This window comes from Raphanus sativus, chromosome 3 (genome assembly GCF_000801105.2).
Source record: "Raphanus sativus cultivar WK10039 chromosome 3, ASM80110v3, whole genome shotgun sequence".
NCBI lineage: Eukaryota > Viridiplantae > Streptophyta > Magnoliopsida > Brassicales > Brassicaceae > Raphanus > Raphanus sativus.
The window spans coordinates 16509535-16524483 of record NC_079513.1 but is presented as its reverse complement, the minus strand read 5'-3'; the positions used below and the strand labels follow the sequence as shown (position 1 = coordinate 16524483).

Sequence of the window (14949 nt, the reverse complement as noted above, 5' to 3'; positions counted from 1 at the left end):
AAAGTTTTAATTATAAACAAAATTAAATTAAAATATTGACAAAAGGGCTTATTAATTAGAACCTCAAGGGCTTATCCCGCTGGCCATTGGGAATTAACATTTCGGCATCGCCAGGAATAGGAGACCGACACGTGGGCTGAAAACGTAGACTGCAAACACGTGACTAGTCTTGATCCACTTCTGTGGGGACCATGATACCTCTGTATAATCCAAAAAAAAGTGTGTATCTTAACCAATAAAAGGTTGCTCTAAAATAAGATTAAATTCACAAAGATCAAGTGTCGCATATCAATTATATACTAAGAACTTAAGTTATGACAAGATATGGTTGTTTGTTAGTTTCAAATAAAACTAGTCATGTTCAATCTGGATTTCGGTTTGATTTTTTTTAGTTTTTTGGTATTTCAGTTTATAAAATTTAACTATGATATTAGATTCATATCTAGTTTGCCTTGATTCAGTTTGTATACAATCCTTTTTGGTTTATCCGATTTTATACCAAAAACATATAATTACATTTATTTTTGACAATAAATTAGTTAAAACATAAATATATATAATCCCTACTCTAATTTTTAAATAAAGTATTTTCTGTTTTATTAAAATAAAATAAGAAAATAGTAATATCATAATATTATTATATAAATACATTTTAGCACAAATATTTACCAATAAAAATAAAAAGTCATATGTTATTTAATTTGATGTAAATGAGAAAATAAAAAACGTTTTAATTTAAAACAACATAACAAATTATTAAAATAAATGTTTTAGTTATGAATATAACATTCATTCAGATTATTAGATACTACTAAATCCAAACTAATTTTTCTATTTTGGTTCACTTCGATTAATATGCAGTTTATATCGAAGGAAGCGGCATTTCGTAGGTTTTAATCAAAATACTGTATATTTCTGGTATTTTAACGGTTTCATTATGTTCTAGTTATACTGGGTGCCGATCAATTAATGCAATTTTTAATGCAATTATTATTGGGTTCACTCCTTTAACATGAACACGTAGGATTGACCAATCAATATGATTTTTTTATATTCATTATTTTTAAAAAAGAAATAAAAATCGTTAAATTATATTATGTTTTTCTAAAAGTGAAAAATAAAATAATAGTATTTGCAAAACATAAAATAAAATAAAATAATTTTTAATACCATCAGCAAACCACAAAATTCTTGAATAAATCTTAAATCTTTGGATAAATCATAGATCTTTGAAATTTGTTTAAATTTTTTTTAACACAGTCATAAAAATATTAAATTGTTGGATAAATCCCAAAACCTAAACCTTCGTATAAATCTTAAATCCAAATATTTATGATTTATCTAAGGGTTCAAAGTTTACCAATAGTTTAAGGTTTATAACTAGAGTTTAGTGTTTTACTGACGGTATTAAAAATAATTATTTTTTTTACTTTTTGTAACTACTATTATTATTTTTCATTTATTTTTACTTTTTATTATTTTATGTACATAATATAAATTGACAATATTCTATTTTTAAAAAAAAAACTGAATATGAAATAACTAAATCATATTGATAAAACTACACACTACAAGAAAACACGCTGATACTGAGGGACATTTTCCTCGGTATTTCGTCGGAATAAGCGTATTCCGACGAAATACCGAGGAAAATGTCCCTCGAAAAAAACTCCTCGAAATTTCATTTTCCCTCGAAATGTCCTCGAAAATTTGTGACGGAATTTCGAGAAAACATAATTCCGAGGATATTTAGAGGACAGTTCTTCGTCGAAGAGGTCCTCGGTATGTATTGAGGAACAATTCCCTCGGTATATACCGAGGATTATAACGAGGAAAAAAACCTACGAATGTTTTCGAGGAAACAGGTTCGTCGGAAAATTCCGAGGGACGTCTTCCTCGAAAAATTTCGAGGACCAATGTTCGTCGAAATTTTTCGAGGGACTGTTTCCTCGAAAATTTTCGAGGAATATATTGAAAATAATTTTTTTTTTAAAAATATATTTTTTAAAAAAAAATATTTTTAAAATTTCAATTCGAAAATATAAAATTAAAATTTAAATTGAAAACATATTATTTAAAATTCAAAGTCATACAAATCAAAAGAAAACATTTCGAGTTTTTGAAAGAAATTAAACTACGGGTTTTGGAAGTCCGGGTCTGGCATGGTCGGGAAGTCGCCACGTTGGCGTTCGGGTTCATGCTCCTCATCATCGCCATCATTTGCTCGTTCAGCTTCCTCTGTGCCTCCCAGCCCGCCTCTTGACTCGCCACCATGGACTCCAGCGCAGATATGCGAGCATCCTTGTCCCTCATCTGACTCAGAAGGACTTCTTGATCAACATAGGACGGTGGTGGTGCAGAAGCAGACGGAACCGAGGGAGACCGACGAGCCAAACCGAACAAACGGCCCTTCTTCTTTGGAACCGACTAAAAAAGAAAGTGTCAAATTTAAATAATATAAAAAATAGATTGAACTTAAAAAAATGAACTTACCGCTTCAACGATTTGGTTGATCCGAACCCGAGGCAAGCCGGTCGATCCCGTCGAATCGTCATCCTCGGTTTGAAGCTGAGACACTTCATGTTCCATCTGACTGTCGATGAGAGTGACCACATCCCTCACAACACCATCATCAATCTCGCCGGTCTTCTTGTTGGTATACGCCGTCTTTATTAGGCGGAGATGATCAACCGGCTCCCCCTCATTTTCTTCCGCCTTGAAAAAAACATAAATTAAACAAACATTAGTAATTAAAAGAAATGCACAAAAAAAATATTAGAATCTTAAATAATATAATAAAAACCGACAAGCTTACAAAACGATCCCCCAGACTGGCTAAAGATTGAGCACCCAAGTTATGGATGTACATGCCCTTCCCCTTACGGTCGCTCTTGCGGTTGGTGGAGTTGGTGGAAGAAGTTGCTCTCACTTCGTTCTTACTCCAATGCACACCCAACTCCTGCCAGACGACGGGGTCCATCCCCTTTGGAACCTTTAAAAAAAAATTGTTAAATAAATAAAAAAATATTTTAATAAATTAAAAAATTGTTTTATAAATAAAAACGAACCTTGTTTATTTCCCACTTCTTCTTCCACGAGTGCATCTGCTTCCCATAGTTGTCCATAACTTTATGGACGAAGTGGTAATAGATAAACAACGTATCATCGGCATTCCAGTTGAATTGTTGCTGAAAATAAAACACAATTAGTAGAAAATTAATATTAAAGATTAAAAAAAATAAGTAAAAAATAGAATACTTACCGCAAACTGTTGAAACCACATATGCTGCTTCTCGAGAGGGAAGTCGGTGAAAGTCGGATGTCCATTGTCGAGGGACGAGTACATCATACTGTTGATCCATCCGCTGATCCCGTTCCAGGATCGGTCGAACCTAATAAAAAGAATTAATTATTTAAAATGAATCAAATTTTAATGAAAAAAAAATAGGTTTAATTACCATGTCTGACCCCGTCCACATGGATACTGAGTGAGATATGGAAGATGGTCACGACCCGGCTGTCGAACAAACTCTGCAACTCTCAGAAGTGCCGGATGAGCAGGAGCAGGAGCAGGAGTGGATGCCACACCGGGAGCGGGAGGAAAATGAGAGGGAAATGGAGAGGGAGATGTCTAGTAGGAGCTGTAGGGCGATGCGGAACCCGAAATGGAGCCGCTCCCCGAACCACCACGACCACGACGCTGTCGAGAGCGGGTATGTTCCTCTTGAGACCTTTATATAAATAAATTTTATTTAATATATACAATTATTTATTTAATTTGTTAATATATTAAAATTGTTTAATAATAAAAAAAAAAGTTTAAATATATAAAAAATAGTTTAAATATTTTAATAAATTATTAAATGATTACAAAAAAATTTAAATATATTAAAAATATTTTTAATATTTAAAAATTGTTTAATAATTACAAAAAGTTTTAATATATTAAAAATTGTTTAATAATTACAAAAAAAGTTTTAATATATTAAAAATAGTTTAATAATTACAAAAATAGTTTTAATATATTAAAAATAGTTTAATAAATAAAAAAATAGTTTTAATATATAAAAATAGTTTTAAAAATCAAAAAACGTTTTAAAAATCAAAAAAACGTTTTAAAAAATCAAAAAAACGTTTTAAAAAATCAAAAAAACGTTTTAAAAAATCAAAAAACGTTTTAAAAAATCAAAAAAAAAAGTTTTAAAAATCAAAAACACAAAATAAATCAAAAAAAAAATATACCAACAATCCAAACAACAATTCAAACATGCAAATCCTAAACTATCCATTCAATCCTAGAATTTTCTATCTAACAACCTAAATTTCGAGATCTATGAAGAGAGGAAGAGAAGAGATGAACTTACATGGGAAGAGAGGAGAGGAAGAGAGGAGAGGAAGGAGGCCGAGAGGAAGAGAGGAGAGGAGAGGAGATCCGTGGAGGAAGAGAGAAGAGAGGAGAGGAGAAGGAGAGGAGCCGCGAGGAAGAGAGAGGAGAGGAGAAGGAGAGGAGCGGCGAGAGGAAGAGAGGAAGATCGATTGGAGAAAAATGGGGAAGAAAAGAATGAAAACCTAATTTATGAGGGGTCCGACGGACATGGTCCGTCGAAATTTCCTCACAATTTTTAATGTGGTCGTCGAAATTTCCTTGAAATTCTCTTATTGGCGGCTAGGGTTGCCTGGTTAATGAAAAACAGTCCGTGGAAAACTTTCCTCGAAATTTTCTCACAATATTGTGAGGAAATTTCGAGGAAAGAGGGTTTGGGGTTTTGAAAACATCGATTTTTTCTCCTATGTCATTTCTTATACAAGTGTAATTCATAATAATGAGGTTTCTTTGTATAGATGATCATAAAAAATGAAATAACACAATTACAAAAATTATTGTAAGTATTTCCTTTAACGTTTATTAAAATGTATAAGTGTTTATCTTATGTTGTGTGGTTTTCGTCTCAATCCGCAAAACATTGTTTTCGGGTTAAAACCCTAAAGTTTGACTTTATAATCTGGCTAAGACACTTAATGAAGGTTATATACGTGTTATTCAATCCGCAAAACGTTGTTTTCGGTTTAAAACCCCCTGTTCCTCGAAATTCCCTCGAAATATTGTGAGGGAATTTCGAGGAACTACCAAAAATTTTCGAGGTCCTCGAAATTTCCTCGAAATATTTCGAGGGAATTTCGAGGAAGCACAAAAAAATTTGTGTTCCCTCGAAACTTCCTCGAAATATTTCGAGGGATTTTCGAGGAAACAAGGTGTTTTAAATCAAACCCCTAAAATTATCTTGGTCGTCGAAATTTCCTCGAAATATTTCGAGGGAATTTCGAGGAACTAGGTGTTTTGAATCAAACCCCTAAACCGTTAAGGATCGTTCCGAGGAAATTTCGAGGAAACCCTGATTTCCCTCGAAATTTCCTCGAAATTCATTTAAAAAAAAATAAAAAATCTACTCTGATTCCGAGTCATCATCAGCAGATGAATCTGAATCTGGATCTTGGTGAAACTCTCCAATAACTGGTTCATCCTGTGCGTGAACGACGGCTTCCTCTGCGAAGTCGGTGAAATCTACTACAAGGCCAACTCCTGCTACATCTTCTGCTGCACTTAAGTTACTGGATGTGATTGGTTGTAGTGGGTCTTCCAGCTCAGAACTCCCCTGAACTCGGCCTCTCGGGTTGAGTCTGGTAACAGTAACCCATGGATCATCTCTGTTCCTTATCTGGGGGTACTTGATATAACAAACCTGTAACATTTTAAAATTTTTAGTACAAGTTTAAATTATTACACATGATGACCAATCATTCTGAATAATTAACATTTACTTACCTGATCGGCCTGAGAAGCAAGAATGAAAGGATCATAATATTGCAGCTTTCGTCTCGAATTAACTGATGTAACACCAAATGCATCTGTTCTCACACCTCGATCTGGAGTGATGTCGTGCCAATCACAATAGAAAACAGTACAGCGCAATCCAAGCATGCCCAAATACTTGATTTCCAAAATCTCATGTATGTGTCCGTAGTATACATCATCTCCCGATGCAGAACAAACGCCAGCATCATAGGTCGTACGCGAACGTTTCGTCTTTTCAGTTGTGAATGCATATCCTCGAGTACAAAATCTCAGATATGACTTCACAACATAGTTTGGTCCAACCACCATCTCGCGTATCCAATCGTCAAATGTTTCACCTCTGGCCAAACCAGCAGCCACCTATTAATAGCACATATATATGAGTATAAATATGTGATAAATGATTTTTTAATTTGTTTAAGGCACTCACATAAGTAAACATCCATCCAGCAAATTCTCTTTGCTTCATTTCTTCTAGTTCTGCCTCTGTAGCGTATCTATATTCGAACCGCTTTTCTGCCATGAAAATCCTGTGATGACAAAAATGTAATTAATTAAGATATAAATGTTAATTTGTTAAAATAAAATTTTGTAAGATAATAAACTTACCTCTCATATTGAAGAACATCTTCGCAGTTGGTGAGCAAATATGTTTGCAAATGACTGCGCTCCTGCTCAGTAAGTCGACGGTCCTTTGATTTTCCGCTAAGTCGTCCAACATCTGTGAAAATGTCAAGAACCGTAACATGGTATGTTGCCCGTTCGCCTCTATCATCATGCCGAGCAGGTCTTCTGTTTTTGGTCTGAACTTCTGCTGGAAAGTAGTACTCAGCAAAGTTTGAAATTTCTTCATTGATCATCTGTGCGACTATAGAACCTTCCACCCTACTTAGATTTTTCACCATTTTCTTCAAATGGAACATATACCGCTCATACAGATACATCCATCTATACTGCACAAGACCACCAAGTTCCAATTCTCTTGCCAAGTGAATAACAAGATGCTCCATAACATCAAAAAATGAGGGAGGAAATATCTTCTCAAGGTTGCACTGAATCACGACTATGTTAGTCTTCAGATTTTCAATACCTTCAAGAGTCACTGATCTGGCGCATAAATCGCGGAAGAAAGCACTTATCCCTGCAATTGCTTCATAAACATTTCGTGGTAATAGTTCCTTTAAAGCAAACGGAAGTAAGCGCTGCATCAACACATGACAATCGTGACTTTTTAAGCCAATAAACTTTCCTTCCTTTCTGTCGATACAGTTACGCAAATTAGATGCGTAACCGTCTGGAAACTCCACATCGTTTGAAATCCAATCAAAGAACGCATCTTTTCCTTCTGCATCAAGTCGGTATATGGGAAAAGGAGCCCTACCATTCTCATCAACATGAAGTTCTGAACGAGCACATATATCGACTAAATCCAGTCTTGACTTCAAGTTATCCTTTGTTTTACCTTGAACGTTAAGGATCGTGTGCATGAGATTGTCAAAAAAATTCTTCTCAATATGCATGACATCTAAATTATGCCTTAGCAAATGATCCTCCCAGTATGGCAGATCCCAGAATATACTTTTTTGTGCCAGTTATGTAGGTTTCCAACAGCATCTACCGGAAAACGCGCATGTCCACCGATGTCTGGCGTCCTTTCTGCACCAAAATCTCTTAGTTGTGTCTTCAAACCTTTCCCACTAATTTCCGCAGGTGGACTGTCAAACACCTTCTTGTTCTTCGTAAACAAATTCCTACTCCTACGATATGGATGATCAGGTGGTAGGAATCTCCTGTGACAGTCAAACCAACACCCAACACGTTTTCCTTCCGTGTTTTAGTTGGAAAGCATCAGTGTTATCTTGACAATATGGACATGATAGCCTTCCATGCGTTGTCCATCCAGATAACATACCATATGCTGGAAAATCACTTATTGTCCACATTAGTACTGCCCGCATTTGAAAGTTTTCTTTACACGAAATATCGTATGTTTCAGCACCTTGAGCCCATAGTTGTTGCAACTCATATATTAGTGGCTGAAGAAACACATCAAGTGATCTCTTAGGATGCTCTGGTCCGGGAACGAGAATGGAGAGAAACAAAAACTCTCGTCGCAAGCACAAGTTTGGGGGTAAGCTGTATGGTGTAACAATGACTGGCCATAGAGAATATTGTCTTCCACTCTTCCCATACGGGCTGAAACCATCAGTACATAATCCAAGGTAGACATTTCTTCTCTCATACGCAAAGTCGGGATACTTTGATTGGAAATGTTTCCACGCTTTTGCATCTGAAGGATGTCTAATCTCACCATCTGTTGAGTGCTCCGCATGCCATCTCATTCGTTGCGCTGTGCGTTCTGAAAGATACAACTTTTCCGTCAAAGGCAAATACCACATCCTTTTATATGGCACTGGAACTCTTCCACTCGTATCTTTATAACGAGGCTTCCCACAAAATTTGCATGTAGTCCGCTGATCATCCGCCCTCCAATAAATCATGCAGTTATCGCTGCATACATCTATTACCTGATAAGATAAACCAACACCAGCTACGAGTTTTTGAACCTCGTAGTATGAACCTGGAGCTACATTATCCTCAGGTAGAATACCTTTAACAAAATTAGCTATCGCATCCACACAGTCTTCAGCCAAGTTATAATCTGTTTTAATGCCCATCAGTCTCATAGCAGATGATAAAGCTGAATGACCATCTCTGCAACCTTCGTACAATGGTTGCTTTCCAGCATCCAACATTTCATAAAATCTCCTAGCTTCTGCATTGGGTAAATCTTCCCCTCTAAAATGATCATTTATCATCTGCTCAGTACCTACACCATAATCTACATCCGCCCTAATTGGTTCTTCTAATCTAACCGCCGGCTGAGGTTCGCTAGTACTACCAAGTTCATAATCAGTTTCCCCATGATGATACCAAATTTTGTAACTTCGTGTAAACCCACTCAATAATAGATGAGTCCAAACATCTCACTCTTTAATAACTTTTCTATTTTTACAATTAGAGCAAGGACATCTTAACTTACCTGTTTCTGCTTCCGGTTGTTGGCGAGCTACCCTCATGAACTCGATTATACCTTGATTGTATTCTTCCGTAAGCAATCTCGTGTCCAGATCCAAATGAGGTCGATCCATCCAAGAACGAAAATAATTTGAAGAAGACATGTTTTTTGGAATCAAATTCGTGAGACTAGGAGAGAAGAAGAAAAGAAATGGAGTGAATGAAGAGGAAGAGGGGTGGCTGTATTTATAGATGAAATCCTCCCGGCATACTGAGGAAATTTCGAGGAAATTTCGAGGGAAACAGACATTTCCTCGAAATTTCCTCGAAATAGTTTAAATCCCCCAACGGCTCTCCCAAGGCTCTCTAACGGCTACAAGATGTCGTCGAAATATTAGAAATATCCGTCAGTATTTTCCGACGACTCTGGTTTCCTCGGTATTCCCTCGAAAAATACCGAGGAAGTTGGTCTTCCTTGAAATTTCCTCAAAAAATAGTGAGGAAATTTCGAGGAAACCCCATTTCTTGGTTTTCTCGGTATTTCCTCGATATTTTGTCAGAAATTTCCGAGGAACTCATTTTCCCTCGGTATTTCCCTCAGAATCAGCGTGTTTTCTTGTAGTGACAAATTTATCCTAGAAAATGAACCCAATAATAACTCAAAAATAATAATAGCATGTTGCGTATGAGTGAAGGTGGTAACACGTATTTTTGAATTTTTTTTTTGTTTTAACTTTTTTCTTCAATTTATTAATGGTATAAAGCGATGAAAGTAACACACGAGAAATAGATAACAATAAGCATATATAAATGGCGGCACATAAGAGACGTGCAATTTTAGAAGCCGCCAGTAAAGGCACCAGAGACCGGCCCAGCGACAATATTGCAGACAACCCCAACGGTTAGAGCCATTAAAACGCCAAACATTCTTCTTCCTATGCTCGGAGTGGACTCTTGATCAACCCGACCTTGATGGTTTGCATTTCCATGATTGTAATAAGGCTGGTAATACTGAGAAGGATGATAATACGGTTGTGACCCATAACACCTCTGCTGAATTGTTGCTACTGATGCTGCAGATGTATTAACACATTCCATGTGAACATCTAAACCACATGGCCCACACTTGTACCGCCAAGACCTGATTGCACCGCTGCAAACCATGCACGTGCTGCTCGCTCCCCAGCGACTCAGCTCTAAAAGATGGGCGGGGTGAGGCACGTGTCTCACGTGCTGAGGCAGCTGTGTACAGAGTGGATGGACGTCGAAGCCACAAGGATGGCATTGGTAAAAGAGCCCTTCGACTGGTTCGTCGCAGATGTCGCACATTCGTTTTTCATGGTGCGTTTGCTCTGGTCCTCTAAAAACTAGTTGGAGCTCGTGTTGTGGATGCATGAAGCTGAGGATGGTAGGAAGGCACTTAGCGCAGTGTTCGTGTAGATTGTAGTCGCACGAGGAGCAACGGTAGGTCTTCCCAAAGCCATAAGTTTTGCAGCCACCGCATGTGAACTCGCTATATCCGTCAACCTTCGTTAATGGATGGATGTGGGTGAAATGATGGACTACGTACTGATCTGGCCTCGACGAAGACATCTCGTAGTTCTTGTTTTTGAGAATGATTTAGATTTGAGAGAATGCTGGGTGGTTTAAAAAGAACTAGTTCTTAGACCATTCCCCACCAAACTTTGTTTGGCAACTTGACTACTTGAGTATAAACTTTTGTTTAGACCATAAAATCACATAATAATTTATGTTAGTTGAGGTTACAAAATTATAAACTTCGGTTCACTTGTTGTCCAAGAAAATTAACTTTAACTCGGTCGTTATAAACTCTGAGAACGTGGTAGAGCAGTAGTTGACTTTGGCTACTTGACCTATTATTTATGGAATAAACTAACCCATATTTTTGCGTTATAATTTTTTTATAACCTGGGAGTTATGTGTATGATGTAAATAAATATTGTATATCGTCGATTCATTGTATGTATAACCTTTTGTCGATAGACGTAAACCATATCCCTATATACTAAAGCGCAAGTCGCCTTACCAATAAAAAATTGACACCTCGCAATTTAAAAATAAACAAAAAAACAAAAACAAAAACAAAAAAAAATCATCGACACAACAATTAAAAAATCTGAGTTAATTACAAAACTAAATCACTTCCAATTGTTAAAAAAGTAACTGCTCCTGAGCACAAAGAATCCCACGTTCTCCTTTTTTATGGCACCATGCCAAACTGTTTATTCCAAATGTTTTTATCAGATGTTTTCTTTTCTATTTGCTCTGTCTTTGCTATTCTCAATCGTCTCATTTCTTTTCCATAATCTGTGAGTTGGAAGTGTAGCAACAAAAATCAAACAGCTTTACGATTATTTTTTAAATTCATTTTTCTCTGCTCAAAGTAATATTCTCTTATTCTTTTTACATGATTCAGTTTGAATTTTTTTAATGGATTATTCATATGACAGAAAAAGACAACGAGGTTGTAAAAATGGCAGACGGGTGGTACTGTATGGAGATTAAAGTAATTGTAAACAAAGGTATTTTTACTTATTTTATTTGTAAGTTATTACAACTTTTTTTAAAGTTATTATTATTACAATTTTCTAGATATATTATTTAGTGTTTATGAGTGGTATTTGTAAGTTATTACAATTTTCTAGATATATTATTTACAATCTATAAATTTATGCAAATACAACCAACATCTTCATCATCCTTTTGTATCCACGAATATGAAACAATTTTTATGGTGAAGTTGGCAAAGAAAAAGAAAAAAAAGGAAACAATATATATAGTTTTTACATTTTAAACCAGAAATAGTATTGATATCCAATACGTAATATAGTAAAAGAATTCAAGTAAAATTAAGGAATATAATAAAAGAATTCAAGTTAAATTAAGGAATTTTTCCCGTAGTACGGGCCCAAATACTAGTATAGATTAATTTGTTGTTAGAGAACCAGCTTTGTACTCCGTGGTTCGGTTCCTACCACAACGTATCATCCACGTGCTTTTAGTTCTGAGATGATGAATGGAATTTTTTTTTTATAATCAGAATACATATATTTACCTTTTTTTTCTTAAACAGAATTATGTATTTGTAACTTTTTTAACACTACCATGTATTTGTAATCTTTTTTTTATCAATGCAGCCACTTTAAACAAACTTAGGAAGCTCTTATTGTTGAAGTGAAGCTTCACTGAATTTTCAGAAGAAAAAACCTTCCGAAAAGTGAAATCAATATTTTTTTTAAAAAAAGTTTACTCGGTAAGAAACAAAAAGATTGATTAAAAATTGTCAAATTTTACATGCGGTGATCAAAGAATTTAGAGAATTTCTAAGTTCTAAGACCATTTCTAATGTATTATTTTATTTTAAAAAATGAAATAATTCTGTAATGAAATTTAATTTTATTTTAAGATTACTTTATTTTAGAATAAAAATCAAGTAATGAAAAAAAATAAATAAATTATTTTACGTACGTAATAAATTTACTTTATTCTCTGAGCAACTTTTTTACTTTACTATAAAAGAGAAAATAGAATATGATTGAAACATTTTTTATCCGAACTCTATATTTAAGTGAAAATGTAGAGAATTTATAGATGTTGTAACTTATTGAGATGTAAAGTTGTAATACATGATTTGAAAAGGCGAACGTTGTTTTCAAAATTGTCAATTTTTTTTATCAAATGTCAAATGTCTCTGTGAATATTAGAGAATCAGTAACGGTTGGGTTCTCAAACACAGAGGTGTTATTGAAACTAAAATTTGCGTGGAGTTTTAGAATTTTACCTGTTAAGAATTTTTTTTTCTCACTTCAAAACTGCTTAAGTTTTTTTTGTTTTTTTCACAAGTTACACCACTAAAAATAGGGGTGAGTATTTCTATTTAAATTTGTGTCCAATTTAAGTTCGGTTTGGTTTGTTTGGATATAAGAAAACTTTAACCAAAATTAGTTTGGTTTGTGTTTGGTCTGATGCAGTTTGAGTTTATTCTAGTTTGAGTTTGGTTCCGATTTAGTTTGGTTTGATTTAAGTTTGATTTAAGTTTGATTCGGTTTTGTTTGGTTTTGTTTGTATTTGTTCAATTTTATCGAATTGGTTTTTAAAATTTTCTATTTCGGTTACCAAAATATATTTTATAAAACATAAATGAATAATTCTTTTATACTTAAACGTAAGACCGAAACATCACAATAAAATATAGAAGATATAATCCAATAAATTTATATTATTATAATATAAATATCATATGTAGTTTTCGGTGGTACAAGCAGCCCTACAAGCAATCCCGTCCTATGTGATGTCCTGCTATATAGTACCATATGGAGTGTGTAACAAACTATCCGCTGCAGTGATGAGGTTCTGATGGAACATGAGAGACAATAATTGTGGAATTCATTGGATTGCATGAGACAAATTAAATTTTTGTTCCACTAGAGAAAATAGGCTTTGAATTCCGTGATTTTAGAGATTTTCACCTTACCTTATTGGAAAAACATGTGTGGCGTTTGTTGGTGTTCCCACTTAAAGGTCGATACTATCCTAGAGGATAGTGTTTGTAGAACAATATAAACATGAGCTGAGACTAAAGTATGGGAGGATGTTTGAATCCCCTCGGAAGTTGCAAGGCTACCATGACATGCCCATGCGGATTTTGATCCAGATTTAAGAGTCTATCATCTTATAGAAGAGGAAGAAGAAACTCAACACATGAGGCAACGACCTCCACCTCCAGCTCAGGTAAAAACTGAATATCGATACACTGGCCAAGTACTGTACACGGCTTGTGGTCAGCAAGCAATGTATGGATGGGAATGGGTTTTGTCCTCCAAGACGCAAATGAGGTGATCCTGCAGGGGCAAAAGTGTGTTCCCCAAGCACAGTCACCAATACAACTCGATGACACCAGTTTCGTTTTAGACTGCCAGCAAGTAAGAAACCTCGTTGGAAGAGTGGCCGGCTTTAGCCACAGAGTTGGATGATGTGGATTCCTTAGCGAAAGGAGGACGATCACATGCACAATGTTTATCAGCTGTTAACATTCTGGTTCCTAGGCCTGTTCTTGCAGCTCGCTTAAAGGAACTTTAATGATTGATCTTTTAAAATTTGTTTGATGCCAAATAAGAAGAAAAAAGTTTAGCTTCTGGGAATATTATTATATTCATCAGCTTTAGGTTCAAAAAAGTAACGTTAAATAATTACCTGATCAAAGAACACAAACAAAACACTTTCTATCCCCTCTCTCCATTCTCTTTTCTCTACACTTCATCTTCTTCCTCAAGTTCTTAGCTGTCTTTTTTTCCTTTGATCTATGCTCTGTTTTTTTTTTGAGTTTTCAATTTCAGCGAGTTTAGAGATGTTTCCCTCGGTGGCTCGAATTTAAGTAGCAGATTTGTTTGTATGTGGTGTCTCGATGATCGTTTGCCAGGTGTTTCTTATTCCATGAGTCTGTTTGGAATGATTTCATCGATTAAAGCTTTGTGTGGGCTTCTATCTAGGATTTTATAGACTGGATGTGTCAAATCCGTATCCGAAGGTTATGTGGACCAAGTCGAGCTTCCTCTTGTCGGTTATGAAATCGTGGTGTTTTGGTTTGGTTGTTGTTACCGTGTGGACGTATGCAGCATGGGTAAGTTATGGAACACTAAGTGAAGGAGGTGGATAATTTCGCGTGGGGGGCGATGAGCAGCAGCGAAATTTCCCGATCATTGTATACTACTTGGAGTTAAATTTTGTTGACTTAACTTTTTTTTTTTGAACTGATTTGTTGTTTATTTAATTTGTTAAGTTGCTAAGTCTTGGTTGGCATGTTTGTTTCTATAATGGGTTCTAGTACTGCTTTCATTTGGGCTTTTATTTCTAGAGATTATTCTTTCATTTGCTAGAGTTTATGTATCAAAACGTGTTGAATGTTTGAAATAAAGTGGTAATCTTCCGACTGGGAAAAGATAAAAAAATAAATAATTACCCGATCTTATCATATAAACCAAACAAACAACACTCCGCGAAGATTCCTAGAATAAACTTACACTTATTAATAATAATCACCTCTCTCCTGATTATCC

The 14949-nt window shown here is 35.2% G+C and overlaps 2 protein-coding genes across 2 annotated transcripts; both read right to left on the bottom strand.

Annotated features, from left to right (window-relative positions):
- Positions 1–1202: 1202 nt before the first annotated feature.
- On the bottom strand, positions 1203–3372 carry LOC130510033 (uncharacterized). Its single transcript, XM_057006370.1, has 4 exons — positions 3263–3372; positions 3069–3188; positions 2816–2992; positions 1203–1208 (listed from the first exon to the last, which is right to left on the bottom strand). The coding sequence occupies exons 1-4, from the start codon at positions 3347–3349 to the stop codon at positions 1203–1205; spliced, it is 390 nt and encodes a 129-aa protein (XP_056862350.1). The 5' UTR covers positions 3350–3372.
- Positions 3373–9709: 6337 nt separating this feature from the next.
- On the bottom strand, positions 9710–10465 carry LOC130510032 (protein VACUOLELESS GAMETOPHYTES-like). The gene has a single exon (XM_057006369.1). The coding sequence runs from the start codon at positions 10463–10465 to the stop codon at positions 9710–9712; it is 756 nt and encodes a 251-aa protein (XP_056862349.1).
- Positions 10466–14949: the final 4484 nt, after the last annotated feature.